This window comes from Chiloscyllium plagiosum, chromosome 8 (genome assembly GCF_004010195.1).
Source record: "Chiloscyllium plagiosum isolate BGI_BamShark_2017 chromosome 8, ASM401019v2, whole genome shotgun sequence".
Classification (NCBI taxonomy): Eukaryota; Metazoa; Chordata; class Chondrichthyes; order Orectolobiformes; family Hemiscylliidae; genus Chiloscyllium; species Chiloscyllium plagiosum.
The window spans coordinates 90226621-90242841 of record NC_057717.1 but is presented as its reverse complement, the minus strand read 5'-3'; the positions used below and the strand labels follow the sequence as shown (position 1 = coordinate 90242841).

General features: G+C 42.9%; 1 protein-coding gene across 17 annotated transcripts in view; it reads left to right on the top strand.

Moving 5' to 3' along the window:
- Positions 1 to 16221, top strand: part of LOC122552175 (adhesion G protein-coupled receptor L1-like) — a 588240-nt gene that overhangs the window by 422751 nt on the left and 149268 nt on the right. For 12 of the 17 annotated variants that reach the window (XM_043694724.1, XM_043694732.1, XM_043694736.1 and 9 more), the window contains one exon: positions 14249 to 14263. The exons of the other annotated variants lie outside the window; for them this stretch is intronic. In XM_043694724.1, coding sequence (XP_043550659.1) covers positions 14249 to 14263 — 15 coding nt within the window. The remainder of the gene's footprint in view (positions 1 to 14248; positions 14264 to 16221) is intronic. 17 annotated transcript variants of the gene reach the window in all.

Genomic DNA, 16221 nt, shown 5'->3' with positions numbered 1-16221 from the left:
CCAGCAACAGCAATAACACACCAAGAACAGTGTGATAATACATCAGGAACAGCAATAATACACCAGGAACAGTGTGATTATACCCCAGCAACAGCAATAACACACCAAGAACAGTGTGATAACACACCAGCAACAGCATTAACACACCAGAAACAGTGTGATAAGACACCAGGAACAGTGTGATAATAAACCAGCAACAGCAATAGCACACTAGCAACAGTGTGATAACACGCAGGGACAGTGTGGTAACACACTAGCAACACTGTGATAACACACCAGCAACAGCAATAGCACACTAGCAACAGTGTGATAATACACCAGCAACAGCAATAACACTCCAGGAACAGTGTGATAATACACCAGGAACAGTGTGATAACGCACCAGCAACAGCAATAAAACACCAGCAACAGTGTGATAACACGCCAGGAACAGTGTGATAATACACCAGCAACAGCAATAACACACCAGCAACAGCGATAACACACCAGGAACAGTGTGTTAACACACCAGCAACAGCGATAACACTTCAGAAACAATGTGATAACACACCAGCAACAGCAATAACACACCAGGAACACTATGATTATACACTAGCAACATCGATAACACACCTGGAACAGTGTGATAACACACCAGCAACAGCAATAACACTTCAGAAACAGTGTGATAATACACTAGCAACAGCAATAGCACACTAAGAACAGTGTGATAATACACCAGCAACAACAATAACACCTCAAGAACAGTGTGATAATACACCAGGAACAGTAATAACACACCAGGAACAGTATGATAATACACCAGCAACAGCAATAACACACCAGGAACAGTGTGATTATACACCAGCAGCAGCCATAACACACCAAGAACAGTGTGATAATACATCAGGAACAGCAATAACACACCAGGAACAGTGTGATTATACCCCAGCAACAGCAATAACACACCAAGAACAGTGTGATAACACACCAGCAACAGCATACACCAGGAACAGTGTGATAACGCACCAGCAACAGCAATAAAACACCAGCAACAGTGTGATAACATGCCAGGAACAGTGTGATAATACACCAGCAACAGCAATAACACACTAGCAACAGTGTACTAATACACTAGCAGCAGCAAGAACACCACAGGAACAGTGTGAATGCACACCTGTAACATCAATTACGCACTACAATCAGCAATAACACACCAGGAACAGTGTGATGACACACCATGAACAGCAATAACACTCCAGGAACTGCAAAAACACACCAGGAAAACTGTGATAATGCACCAGGAACAGTGTGATAATGCAACAGCAATAACACTCCAGGAACAGTGTGATAATACAACAGGAACAGTGTGATAACACACCAGCAACAGCAATAACACGCCAGCAGCAGCAATAACACACCAGAAACAGTATGATAATACACTAGGAACAGTGTGATAACACACCAGCAACAGCAATAACACACCAGAAACAGTGTGATAACACACCAGCAACAGCAATAACACCCCAGGAACAGTGTATAACACGCCAGCAGCAGCAATAACACACCAGAAACAGTGTGATAATACAACAGGAACCGTGTGATAACACACCAGCAACAGCAATAACACACCAGGAACAGTGTGATAACACACCAGCAGCAGCAATAACATACCAGAAACAGTGTGATGACACATCAACAACAGAAATAACACACCAGCAACAGTGTGATAATACACCAGCAACAGCAATAACACACCAGGAACAGTGTGATAACACACCAGCAATGGCAATAACACACCAGCAACAGTCTGATAACACACCAGCAACAGTGTGATAACACGCCAGGAACAGTGTGATAATACACCAGCAACAGTGATAACACTCCAGAAAGAGTGTGATAACACACCAGCAACAGCAATAACACCCTAGGAACAGTGTGGTAATACACCAGCAACAGCTATAACATACCAGGAACAGCGATAACACCCTAGGAACAGTGTGATAACACACCAGCAACAGCAATAACACTCCAGGTACAGTGTGATAACGCACCAGGTACATGTGATAACACACCAAGAACAGTGTGGATAATGCATCAGGAACAGTGATAACACACCAGCAACAGAAATAACACTCCAGGAACAATGTGATAATACACCAGCAACAGTGTAATAATGCACCAGGGACAGTGTGATAACGCACCAGCAATAGCAATAACACACCAGGAACTGTGTGAGAATACACCAGCAACAGTGTGATAACACGCCAGCAACAGTGTGATAACGCACCAGGAACAGTGTGATAACATTACAGGAAAAGTATGCTAACACACCAACAACAATATTAACATACCAGGAACAGTGTGATAACGCACCAGGAAGAGTGTGCTTGCACACCAACAACAATATTAACACACCAGGAACAGTGTGATAACACACCAGTAACAGCAATAACACAGCAGGGATAAACAACTAACATTCCAGAAAAAGTCTCATCACACACCAGTATAACATGCCAGTAATTATGTGATAATGCATCAGTGTCAATGCAGTACATGCCAGTACTAGTGAAAAAGAATGTATATAATCCCGTGATAGCTGTACATCAATAGCACAATAACTCACCAGTAATAGTGTAGTAACTTACCCAAAAAAGTGACAATACTACAGTCAATACACAATATAGTAATAACTATAATAATGCCAGCAATAGTGTGATACCCCAGTAATACTGTGAACACACACTAGTAATGTTATTATACATCTTGTAACTGGCTGCTACACCAAGAAACAGTGTGATAACACAGCAGTATCTGTAGTAGTGCAGCAGTAACTGTGATTAACATGCCAGTAACCATAGTAATACAACAGTAACGGGGTGATAGCACAGTCGTAACACACCAGTGATGGTGGTAACACTCCTGTGACAGATTGGCAATGCAATAAATATTTTGTAATACATAATTAATTGCCTAATAAAACATTGTAACAGTGACTATGCATCATTCATTTTATGATATTGTTACCACTTGCAGTAACATTGATAAAGCACCAGAAATAGTGTGAAAACATGCCTGTCATATGTTATATTACTCATAACTAGTCAACAATGCATAGAAACGGTATGATTGCAAACTAGTAATAATGGAGTTGTATGATACTTATAGTGTGATAACACACTTGTAATATGATTACATATTACTTACAACTATTCACTGATCCCAGTAACAATTTGAGAACAATAGTGATAACACATCAATAATAATATAACATACCAATAATAGTGTGATAATACACTAGTAACCTTATTACATTAACCAACTACTCACACCAGTAACAGATTGATACCACATCAGTTATAACAGTGTTAATAGTGAGATTATGCACCAGCAGCAGTGTGATAACATACTGTAGTAGCTTAGTAGCTGAGCAATGACAATGATGACATGACAGTAACAATGGTAGCTGGTGTACGTTGACAGCAAGTGGTCTGTTTTGTATCTTGCTCTGCTCTGTAATTTAAAAAGCACAAAAGAGGGAGCTAGCTTGGTCACTGCATTCCCCTGCCTTCTCAAAAGATGACATCAGCTTCTTTCTTGACTGTTTAACACTCGCCACATTCATTTCTGTGTGGGAGCAAATGACACATCTTGGACAGCCATCAGTCCATCAAAGACCTGGTCTCAGTGCCTGTGTTAGGGTGTACACCACATGACTAGACTAAGATGGGTGCCCAACAACTTCATCAGAAGCAACATAACAGTCGTCATCAATACAGAATTCATGCAGGGAAGACCAGAATGTTTTTAATAACAACTCTGACATCTAGTTTCATCGATACAAAGAAATGTAAGAATCATGGTGCCTGAGACAAAGTTCAGTCCAAGCTGATGGGATAACAGTCTCTTCTGTCTAATTCCTTACTCCTCGTCAAAGTAATTCAGTGTGAGTGAGCAAGGCTTTCAGTGGGACTGCTATACCAAGGTTATGTAAGCTCATGCATACTGTTTCTGAAAAATAAGGGAGCCTCACTCTATCGCTAACTCACACTGTGCCCTGGGAGTGTTTGATGAGGACAATGCAAAAGAGAGCTTTACTCTGTGGCTAATTGTGTTCTGACCCTAAGCTGGGGGTGTTTAATAGAAACACTTTATGGGAGCTTTACTTTCAGTTTAAAAGAGTAGAGGAAGCTTTTGTTTCAGCTTAAAAGAGCAGAGTGGGCTTTACTCAGTATCTGACCTCATGCTGTACCTGCCCTGGGGGTCTTTGATGGGGACAATATAGATGGAGTTTTACTTGCAGTTTAAAAGAATTGGGGAGCTTTACTCTAATCTAACTTCATGGTACACCTGTCCTGGGAGTGGTTTTATGGAGACAGTGTAGATGGAGCTTTACTTTCACTTTAAAAGAGTAGAGGCGCTTTACTCTGAATGAACCCAATTCTGGGAGTTTTTGAAAGGGTTGGTGTAGCAAGAACTTTATTTTCAGTTCTTTTATTCATTCACATGTTGAGGGCATCCCTAGCTAGATCAGCATTTATTGCCCATCCTTAAGAGTCTGTAGGTCTGAAGTCACATGTAAGCCAGACAGGTAAGGATAGTAGGCAAAAGTGAGGACTGTAGATGCTGGAAATCAGAGTCTAGATTAGAGTGGTGCTGGAAACGCACAGCCAGTCAGGCAGCATCCAAGGATGTCAAGGGAGTTTTACTTTCATTTAAAAGAGTAAAGAGACTCTTACTTTCCGCTTAAAAAAGTAGATCAAGCTGTACTCTGACCCTATGCAGTCCCTGTCCTGGGACTGTTTTATGGGGAAGTGTAGGGGAGATTTTATTTTCAGTTTGAAAGAATAGAGAGAGCTTTATTTTGCATCTAGCACTACGCTATGTTTGTCCTGGGGGTTTTTGATGGGAATAAAGAGAGCTTTACTCTATATCAAACCCTATGCTGTCCCATCCTTGGAGTGTTTGAGGGGGACAGTGTACAAGAGGCTTCACGTTCAGCTTAAAACAGGAGAGAGAGCTTTACTTGCAGTTTAAAAGAGCAAAGGGAGATTTATACTGTATCCAACTCCATGCTATGAATTTTTTACCACTGTTGCTGACCCTTTGCTGAATCAGATATTGTGTGGTTTAGTAGTTATTATTATTGATATGTAGGTTTATTATCCATAGAACATGATTTCAAATTCACCCATAGTGTTTAGAGAATTAATCAATTTTAAACAAGATTTGGAGATGCCGGTGTTGGACTGGGGTATACAAAGTTAAAAATTACACAACACCAGGTTATAGTCCAACAGGTTTAATTGGAAGCACACTAGCTTTCGGAACACCACTCCACAACCACCTGATGAAGGAGCGGCGCTCCGAAAGCTAGTGTGCTTCCAATTCAACCTGTTGGACTATAACCTGGTGTTGTGTGATTTTTAATTTTTAAACAAGTTATAATTAAAAATATGGTAATACAAAGTTTGAGGATTTTTGTAAACATATTTTTAAAAATCAAAGTGATTCTCTAATAGAGGAGGTGGTGTGCTGTGATAACATCACTGCATTTGTAGTCCAGTGACCCATGGGAACACTGTACAGTCATTGACACAAATTTCACCACTATGGCAGAATTTAAATTAAATCTTAACTAAGAGCTAGTCTCCATGAAGGTTACAACTATCATTAATTGTTTTAAAAACTCATACTAATGTCCTTTAGGGAAGAAAATCTGTAGTCTTTACCTAGTCTGGCCTTGACCTATAGCAGTGTGGTTGTCTCCAAACTGCCTTCTGAAATGGCCCAGCAAGCCATCTGCCAAAGAACAATCAAAAAGACACCAGACAATCATCTGGCACCATCCTAAGCAGGAGAACTGGCAATGGCAATCCCAGTCCTCTCAACTCTGCTACAGTTGGGAGTGCTGTCCTACAGGCTAATCAAGCAACAGCCTAACGTAACCATATCCACTGAATCGTACCTTCCAGATTTTGTCCCAGACACCATCATCAACATCTAAGCAGAGGTGGCAGTACATTGGTTATGTATGGTCAAGATAAAGATTCTCAGGGAGTCCAACACTTTAGCTCCAGTCCTCCTGACAGTTCGTGGCTTCAGGCCAAACATGAACAAAGGAGCATCCTGCTGATTAGCACCTACAGCCCTGCTCTCCCCACCCTGGCTGATGAATCAATTCTCCTCTACATTAAACAATACGAGGCATATCAAATATACTCTGGGTGGGAATTTCAATATCCATCACCAAGAGTGACTCAGTATCACCAGACTGGGTCTGTGGCAAGTGGTGAGGGAATCAACAAGAGGGAAAAACATACTTGACTTCATCCACACCAATCTGCCTGCTGCAGATGCATCTCTATTGACATTATCTGTAGGAGTGACCACCGCATAGTCCTGTGGAGACAAACACCTTCAGTTTAAGGATAGACCCTACCACGTTGTGTGGGACTGCCACCGCACTAAATGGGACTTCAAATAGATCTGGCAACTCAAGGCTGGGCAGCCATGAGGCACTGTGGGCCATCAACAGCAGAAGAATTGTACTCCAGCACAATCTGCGATCTCATGGCCCGGCATATCCCCCACTCAACCATTACACTCAAACAAGAGATCAACCCTGGTTCAATGGAGAGTGAAGGGGGGGGGGGCATGCCAGGAGCAGCACCATACATAAAAATGAGGTGTCAACATGGTGAACCTACCAAACAGGGCTACTTGTATGTCAAATGGCATGCACAGCAAGTCATAGACAGAGGTAAGTGATCCCAGAATCAATGGATCAGATTTTAGCTCTGCAGTCCAGCCACATCCAGTCATGAATAATGGTGGACAACTAAAAATTCACGAGAGGAGAAGGATCCACAAATATTCCCATTCCGTGGGCGGCACGGTGGCACAGTGGTTAGCACTGCTGCCTCACAGCGCCAGAGACCTGGGTTCAATTCCCGCCTCAGGCAACTGACTGTGTGGAGTTTGCACATTCTCCCTGTGTCTGCGTGGGTTTCCTCCGGGTGCTCCGGTTTCCTCCCAAAGTCCAAAAATGTGCAGGTTAAGTGAATTGGCCATTCTAAATTGTCCGTAGTGTTAGATGAAGGGGTAAATGTAGGGGAATGGTCTGGGTGGGTTCGGTGTGGACTTATTGGGCCGAAGGGCCTGTTTCCACACTGTAAGTAATCTAATCTTCACTGATGGAATATCCCAGCACATCAGTGCAAAACATAAGTCTGAAGCATTCACAATAGTCTTCAGCCAGAAATGCCAAGTGGATGATTCATCGTGGTCCCCAGCATCACAGATACCAGTCTTCAACTAAAGGAGCTCACTCCTACGTGATATTAAGAAACAGCTGAAGTCATTGGATACTTCAAGGGTTTTGAGCCCTGACAATATTCCTGAACAATACTGACAATGTGTGCTCCAGAACTTGCCACACCCCTAGCCAAGTTGTTCCAGCACAGCTACAATGTGGAAAATTACCCTGGTCGACTGTCCACAAAAAACAGAACAGCAGCATTTATACAGGAATAACCACTCAATGACATTCACTCCAGACCACATTACAGCCTTGGTCCAATTCCAGGGCTAATGTGACAGTGACTGCCTTTAACATCAAGGTCACATTTGTTTAAGTGTGGTGTCAAGGAGCCCTAGCAACACTGGAATCAATGGGTATCAGTGGGAAACTCTCCACAGTTTGGGGTCATACCTAGCATCTAGGAAGTTGGCTTGGTTGTTGGAGGTCAGTTATCTAAGCTCCAGGTCACCTCTGTAGTAGTTTCTCAAGATAGTGTCCCAGACCCAACTATTTTCAGCTGCTTCATCAATGACTTTCCCTCCGTTATAAGGTCAGAGATGGGGATGTTCGCTGATGATTGCACCATGTTCAGCACTATTCACAATTTCTCAGATACTAAAGCAGTCCATCCCAAAATGCAACAAGTTCTGAACAATATCCAGGTATGCATTGACAAGTGGCAAGTAAACTTCGTGCCACACAAGAGAAAATCTAACCTTCACCCCTTCGTATTCAATGGTATCATCACCAAATCCTCCACTATCAACATCCTGGGTGTTACCCAGAAATTGAACTGGGGTAGCCATCCAAATAGGAGCAGGAGTAAACGATTTGGCCCTTTGAGCCTGCTCAGCATTCAATATGATCATGACTGATCATCCAACTCAGTCCCCTGTCCCTGATTTTTCCCCACATCCTTTAACCATGTTAGTCCTAAGAACTTCCTTGGTTCAGTGTTTTGGTTTCAGCAGTTTCCTATGACAGAGAATTCCACAGGTGTACCACTCTCTAGGTGAATAAATTCCTTCTAATCTCAGTCCTAAATCTCAGGCCTACCCAATATCCTTAGACTGTGAGCCCTGGTTCTGGACTCCTCAATCATTGGGAACATGCTTCTGTGTTTACCCTGTCTACCCTGTGAGAATGGTATAGAAAGCTATGAGAACCGCCCCCCCCCACCCCTTTTTCTTCTAAACTCCAATGAGTATAATCCTAACAAGGCCCTTACAATTGCAGCAAGACATCCCTCTGCTCCTGTACTTGAATCTTCTCATTATGAAGGTCAACATATCATTTGCCTTCTTCACCGCCTGCTGCACCTGCATGCTTACTTTCAGTGACTAGTGCAACAGGACACCCAGGTCTCACTGCACCTGTCCCTTTCCCTATGTATCAACATTCAAATAATAGGCTGCCTTCCTGTTTTTGCTAACAAACTGGATACATCACATTTATCCATATTGTACTTCATTTGCATATTGTGTCCACAAGAGCAGCTCAGAGCCTGGAGGTGAATAATCCAATTCCCGTCTCTACAAGACCTGTCCGTCATAGAACATTATGGATTTCAGATCATTTTCCTTTAATGGGTTTTAATTGCTAATTGCTTGCCACTATCCCTGCTCAGTATGGGCAGAAGAAGAAATATGTCTCCTCTTTGTTGGAAATAGAGGAAGAACGCAATGAGTTTCAGTAGCAGCACCATGAGCTTATACAGAAATTGGCCAGAATGTGTGAAGGATTTTGATCATATAAAACGTGCACATTTAAATTCTTCTAGGGCTGTACAGGGTGAATGCAGGGACGATGATGTCTCAGGTTGAAGCCAAGGACACAATTTCAGAATAAGGGAATTTAGGACTAAGATGAGGAGGAATTTCTTTCACACAGATGATGGAGGGCCTTTGGAATTTGCTACCCCAGAGGGTTGCAAATGCAAAGTCACTGAGTGAGTTAGGACAGAAATCGAGAGATTTATTAAATATTAAAAATATCAAGGGATATGGGGTTAGTGTAGGAAAATGACAGAGGTGGAATATCAGCTGTGATCTGGTTGAATGGCAAAGTGGGCTCATGCAACCGAGTGACCTACTCCTGCTTCTACTTCTGATGTTCCTGTTCCTTCTGCTCCAAATCAAGTAGATTTAGACACTCTGAGTGGAGTCCCCATATTGAGTCTGTTGAATCTCGGTATTCTGGGCAATATCCTCAGGGGAAGAAAAAGTCAAAAAACAGAGGAGCCAATTTTAAGAATCTAAAGGCCCTGAGGCTGATTTTCATGATCCATTGGAACACTACACCTCCATCCCTTGCACCACATCACACCACCCTGCCTCTTGTGGAGGTACCAGGTGTGAAGGTGATCTCCATATGGAATTTAAGGAACCTAGAAGTTTCTTGACCCAAAGAGGGATCAAGAGACAGAAAAGGCTGCCTTTCTCTCCATCCTGCACCCTTGAGGGACCATCTGGAATGTGCTGTTCTCTTGTACCCCTGAACCTTTACTTACAACTTACCTTTTCAAATACATCTTCAGTTCCAAGGATGCCTTCAGTCTGCCTCAACAACACCTGGCTTGCCCCAGTGGGGCTGTTGAGGCTTTGTTCGTTTATTCTTTCATAAGATATGGGTGTCACTGGCTGGGCCAGCATTTATTGCTTATCCCTAATTGCCCTTTAGAAGGTGGTGGTGAGCTGTTTTTTTGAACTGCTGTAGTCCATGTGCTGTAGGTTGACCCACAATGTTGTTAGAGAGAGAGTTCTAGGATTTAGACCTAGTGACAATGAAGTTACAGCAATATATTTCCAAGTCAGGATGGTGAGTGGCTGAGAAGGGAACTTGCAGGTGATGGTGTTTCCATGTATCTGTTGCCCTTGTCTTTCTAGATGGCTGTAGTTGTGGGTTTGAAGTTGCTGCCAGTTGAACCTTGGTGATGGATGGGATTCTGCTGCTGCACCTGGATGGTGTCAGGCTTCTTGAGTGTTATTCCAGCTCTCTAGGCAAGTGGGGAGTACTTCTAGGTGGGGTTCCTGAACTCCATGTTCAAACACCTCATTGTTAGCGCTGGTCTACTACATGGAGTGGCATGGTGGCTCAGTGGTTAGCACTGCTGCCTCACAGTATCAGGGACCTGGGTTCAGTTCCACTCTTGGGTGACTGTGTGGACTTTACATGTTCTCCCTGTGTCTGCATGGGTTTCTCCTGGGTGCTCCAGTTTCCACCCACAGTCCAAAGTTGTGCAGGTTAGATGGATTGACCATGGGAAATGCAGGGTTACAGGAATAGGGTTGGGAAGGAAAGGGTCTGGGTGAGATGCTCTTTGGAGAGTTAGTGTGGACTTGATGGGCCAAATGGCCAGCTCCCACACTATAGGGATTCCATCATTGGGTACAGCTTTTGGGCCATATCCTGAACAGAGATAGACAGGGCTTTAAAATATTGCTGCCAATTAGCATATCTCTGTTCTGGCATTACCTTTTGGCAGGTGAAGTGCTGGCAGGACACTTATTTCCTCATAAGGCGGGTGGGGAGCCAGGTTTACTCTCAGTACGAAGCAGGTTTGGAGCACGATTCATGGATCTTCTCTCTCTGGACATGAGTACCCAGCAGCAGGGGGTGGGGCTAGTGTTGGTCAATGCTCCTGGCAGGCCTATACGTTTTCCCTGCCAGTTTGGGTGGGGGATATGGCTAAAGGTTGCTCTGCCAATCCCCCCCTCATCCCCTTTTCCCCAATATCCACCACCCAACACCGTCTTGACTTTTCGGTTTGTTTTATTAAGGGCCATGGACAATGTGCCCACACGTTGAAGCACCATCTTGGTCACTTGCCTTCTACTACTGCTCTCTCAAGTTGGAAGGACTCTTCATGGGCCTTCGAGAGCTCCCTCTCTCTTCATCTCCCTAAATTTCCAGAGAACCAGTCTCCATGCCCATCAAGAGGGCATCTAAAGGTCAAAGAATTGTTATGCAGAAGGAGGCCATTTGGTTCATCGTACCTGCACCAGTTCTGGTGCCAAAAGATTGACTCTATCCACCTCTGGAGGGTGGGGGGACCCACAATCTATGGCAATCTCCTACTTCCTGTACGACCACCATGACACCATCCCATCCTCCAAGTTCTCAGAGGACACAACCAGCCTCACTGAGTTTGGACATTTTTGAATCCCATTCTGTGAAGATAGTACATTAAATTTAGACAGCTTTACCCCTTGTCCTTATGGCAGGATATTGAGTTCTGATAGTCCCATTCCCTAAAGTAATTATTATTCGGGTTTGACCCCTTGTAGTCAGTGTTTCACCTTTTGACACACGTAATCGACATTTGTTAATGCAAAGATTTGCTTCTATTCTGGGTTCGCTCTGCACAGCCTGATATTAAAGGCTGTGGAGTTGAAAAAAATCCTGATGAAAGTATCTTCAGGAGATTTCTATGGCTGAGAATACTAAATCCGAGCAGGGTACAGAGAAGCTTCTCATGTATCATAAACCAACCTCTGCTCACTGGTTGTCCAGTCAGACAATGTTTCATTTGTCATTAATGTTCCTATCTCTTTGATCAGAGCGCCTGCCTCTATTTCTTTTTGTACTGTTTATAAAGCAGAATTCTACATTTTAATGCATTTCATATGAAGAAAATACATTTGGAACGGTGACAGATATAATAAAAATGTCAAGTACATCACAGCTTATTGGGATATCACCAATAATCAATAGCTTCAGTGCCTATGCTGCAGAATGGTTTGAAGTTCAATATTGCAAAATCATTTGCAAAATTATTCATTATCATATGCCCATATGTATTACTGTTTTTATTGTCTTTTCTTTGTAGTCGCACGGTGGAAACTGTGTTAAATTACTGTACGTTATTGTATATTCATGAGTCGTGATTGCAGAGTAGAACAATCCATCTGTTTGCACACAAATGTTCTCTGCAGTGTTGCAAGTTATCACAGTACAATGCATCATGATTGTGTGGAGCAATACAGATTGTGTTACTGTGCTGTCTCTGTTTTATATGCCTGCGCTTTCAAGCTCTGTGCAGTGTAATTATTTGTGTGCCCTTCCATCATTGTAAAAGAACACAGGCCAATGTAACTGTCTGCCTAATCTCAAGGCAATTCAGAGTAACCAGGCAACCAGTTAGGGACCTGAGAGACATCAGAAAAATCCACATGGATAACTCTTCTTTCCCTCTCCCGGTGGACTGTCAACTCTGTCACGTGCCACACATCCTTTTCCATCGCCTTTTTGATTGTGCATTCCTGTTCCACTTAAGCTCTTCATTTCTTTATGCTTGAACACCCTCACACTCTTCTCCTTTCATTCCTGTTGAACTCTCTATGCTGTCTCCTGCTGCCCTCCAGTGCTGTTAGACTCTCTTCACCATCATCATTTACGTTCTTCTGTCTCAATTTTGACAATGTTCTGTGTCTCCTACTATACTTACGACCCTCTCTCCTGATAAGTCTTCCATTTTCATTGTCTTTCAGGCTTCTCATTCTTGCACTTGTTAAATCATTGTCTTCATCACTGATTAAATTCTTCATTAGCTATTAGACCTTCCAAACCCATTACTATCCCCCTCAACTCACCAATGAGACTCCCCTTCAGTTGCTCATGCCAGTCCTTCCATTAGCCTCTCCTCTCCATTAAGTTTCAAATTGTCCTTTCACTTCCTCACCATCTAGTGTATTAGACATTTCATTTTGCCCATCCTTTGCCTCTCCCTCTCTTGTAAAGCTCTCCATTTGCATCACTTGTGAAGTGGCTCATGATGCTTGGATAAACCCCCATTTCCAGTATAGGATGCTTAGACGTCATGCAGTCTTCAATGGTAACACTGCTGAGCTTTTGTCTGAATGTACTCAGTTTGAAGTACTTTTGTATTGAGTCAGTTATCTGCAATAGTAGCTAGGCCTAAAAAGAAAATAAATTATTTCAAATCCACCTATTCAGACATACCTCCACGGGGTTCAGGTGGGACCTGAATCTGGCCCTTCTGGCCAAGAGGCAGTGACACTACCACTGCGCCACAAGATATTTATGTTGACAGCAAGCCAGCCAGTAACATAATCAATTTGATTAAAGAGTGAAATAGTTACAGGGACACAGAAAGCAAGATCCCATGCAAGACAATGAGCTTTATTAACTTTTTGGAATGACAATAAAAACAGGTCAGAGTGTGGAAATTATGGATGGGATGATCCTTGATGTCTCTGAAGAAAGACAACAGAGAATTAAAAACAGCAGCAATATTGATTTTTAAAGAAAGTCATACAGGGTGTGACGTCAAAGCATATTCCACCATTATATCAAACAAATCAGCTCCTTAACTGGTTAGCCAATAGTTGGCGTAGCATTTAACACTCTCCCCCTTTTCCTCCACCCTTCATTTTGACTGATTGTTAAGTGACCATCAGGCCTGGATTCTCAGTTCATCCCAAATCCAAAAATAAAGGCTTGACCAGAGTTGGTGCAGAGTGTAAAGTGAGATGCAGTCCTCTGCCCAGATATGTGGATACTGGGTCAGCACTTGTGTAACCTCGATTAATGGATCCTTTTCTCAAAGTAGGTAATGGCTCAGGCCCCATTTTCAGGTGATTCCGGTTGTTCCATCTGTTCTCATTTTAATCAATCTTGTCATCATTTTTCCAAGGGATTGTGAAATGTGACTTGTCAAGTCTGTGGAGGTTCCAGGTCTCTAACTAACCTTTCTCTCTTAACGTGAAACTGTGTAATGATCTGCTAGCTGCTAATATTAGCTCTGCTCCAGATTGCTGTTGAATAGATGAAGGATATACAACGAGAACAAAACCATTTCATTATTCTGTGACAGGTTTGTTGACTCATCAGCTTTAAAAAAAAAGAAAAATTATTCCACTAGTTGCAGTGCTCGAAAATATGTTAATCTATTTTCTCTTTTTTCTTGCACTTTTTCACTCTCTCTCTCTTCCGATGCTTAAATAGAAGTGGAACAAAAAGGTAAAGCTATAACATACACAGTTCCAACCCCGACACTTTGTTTTTTTTGTACCTATATAATTGTTTACTCCCTTTATCCCCTTTTCTCTGGTCTGCTGGCCCTAAGCAGGGCACACGTGTAGCCAAAAATTAATTCAGTCTCGATCTCTACCTGTAACTAGCAGTCATTAACCTGTATCACAAACCTAACATGGGGACATCAGTAAGTGTTTTATATGAAAATAAAAGCTGCTCGGGATGTGTTGTTTTACCTCCTTAGGGATATTCCTCACCCATGGGTGCCTCAATTTGTCCATCCATCTGATTTTATCCAGAAACCTTCTTCATGTTTCCCATAGCAACTGGGTTTCCTGGGCTACCTCACTTGCTGTTCCTCTTCCTCCTCTGCTCTTCCTTTCCACACCTGTAAGCTTTGTTTAACTATGATTTGGTTTCGGTGGCGCAGTGACTCGACCAGACGCCAGATTACAATTTATTTATTTTCTGCTTAATTTAAGAGGCAATTTGCTTTTTCTAAAAAAAAAGTCACACACTTTTAAAGATAAACAGAGAGACAAAACGCAAAATGAGACAATGTGGTGACTGTGCAGCCGTGTTGTGATTCAGTCATGATGTGATATTCTGACCATGTTTGATATGAGATGGGGTTTCTTGACAAAGAATTAATCAAAATCGAGACAGGCAGGGAGTGTTATGATGGGCTGAATTATCAAGTAAGAACCCAAGGGATGTACAATGGATTCCGTGCCTCCCAGCTGCTCAGAACAATGTTTCCCAGGGTTTTGATCTGCATCTTGCTTTACACTCTGGGCCTGTTGGAGCTTCTGAGGGAAACAGGTAGGAGTGTGAGCTGTTTTCCCAGTCAGAGGCTTCGAGGTGGGAGGGCAGGGGAGGGGGAAGGAGGTCGGAATGGGGAGTGGGTTGCTGCTTGGTTCTGTGTGTTTTTGAGGGGGGAGAGGTTCAAGGTAGAACGTAACGACCTCAAGTTGCCAATCTCCTGAATTGCTCTCGAGACTCCAGGGGCAGGAGATGAATCTCCACGGTGCTATCGCCAGCCAATTCCAGAAGGCAAATCATTGAGACATTCAGGATTGGCATCACCTCTGAATTCTTTTGGAAGATTTTTGTTCATTAGGAGTAAATAAGTGTCTTTTGGAAATGGGGAAAAAAAACTTTGACAGTCAGGAATTATCCAATCAAACAACAAAGAATGGCTCCAGGCAATCAGGTAGACAGTAAAAGTTCATTTCCTGCATTCAGCAAGCAGCTGATGGGTGTGATATTGACCACTTTCCAGTAGCATCACTTCCTATTCAAAAACAATGAAACCCCCCATTGTTTCACTTTGTTGGAATATCATTGCTCCAAGCCTGAGATACTGGTGCTTCCTGTTGGATACATGTTCTCTGAATGTGTTCCCATGGGTTACTTGTGCTCCAAGCATGTTGCCCTGGAATAGTCATGTCTGTGTGTTCCTGCCTGTGCTTCAAATGTGGTCCACTTGGTCATTTGTGTTCTTAGTGTGTTTCCCTGGCATACCCTAGGTTGTCCCAAAGAAACATACTCAGAGCATGGGTAACCCAGGGGAACACACTCAGAGCACAAATATCCCAGGGGAACATACTTGGAGCATGAGTGTTCCAGGGGAGCATACTCAGAGCATAAATATCCTTCAGGAACACACTCGGAGCACAAGCATATCATGGGAACACACTCAGAGCGTGAGTATCCTTGGGGAACATCCTCAGAGCATGAGTATCCTGCGAGAACAAGGATGAGTATCTTACGGGGACACACTTAGAACATGAATATTCCAGGGAAGCATGTTAAGAGGAAGATACTTTCCCCACATACTGGAGTGCTCCTGCTGCAAGACATACTCAGTTTCTGCCAGAATTGGATTGCTACAATTGATTGAGAAGATTGAACAGACTGGGACATCTTTTCTCCCCAGCAAA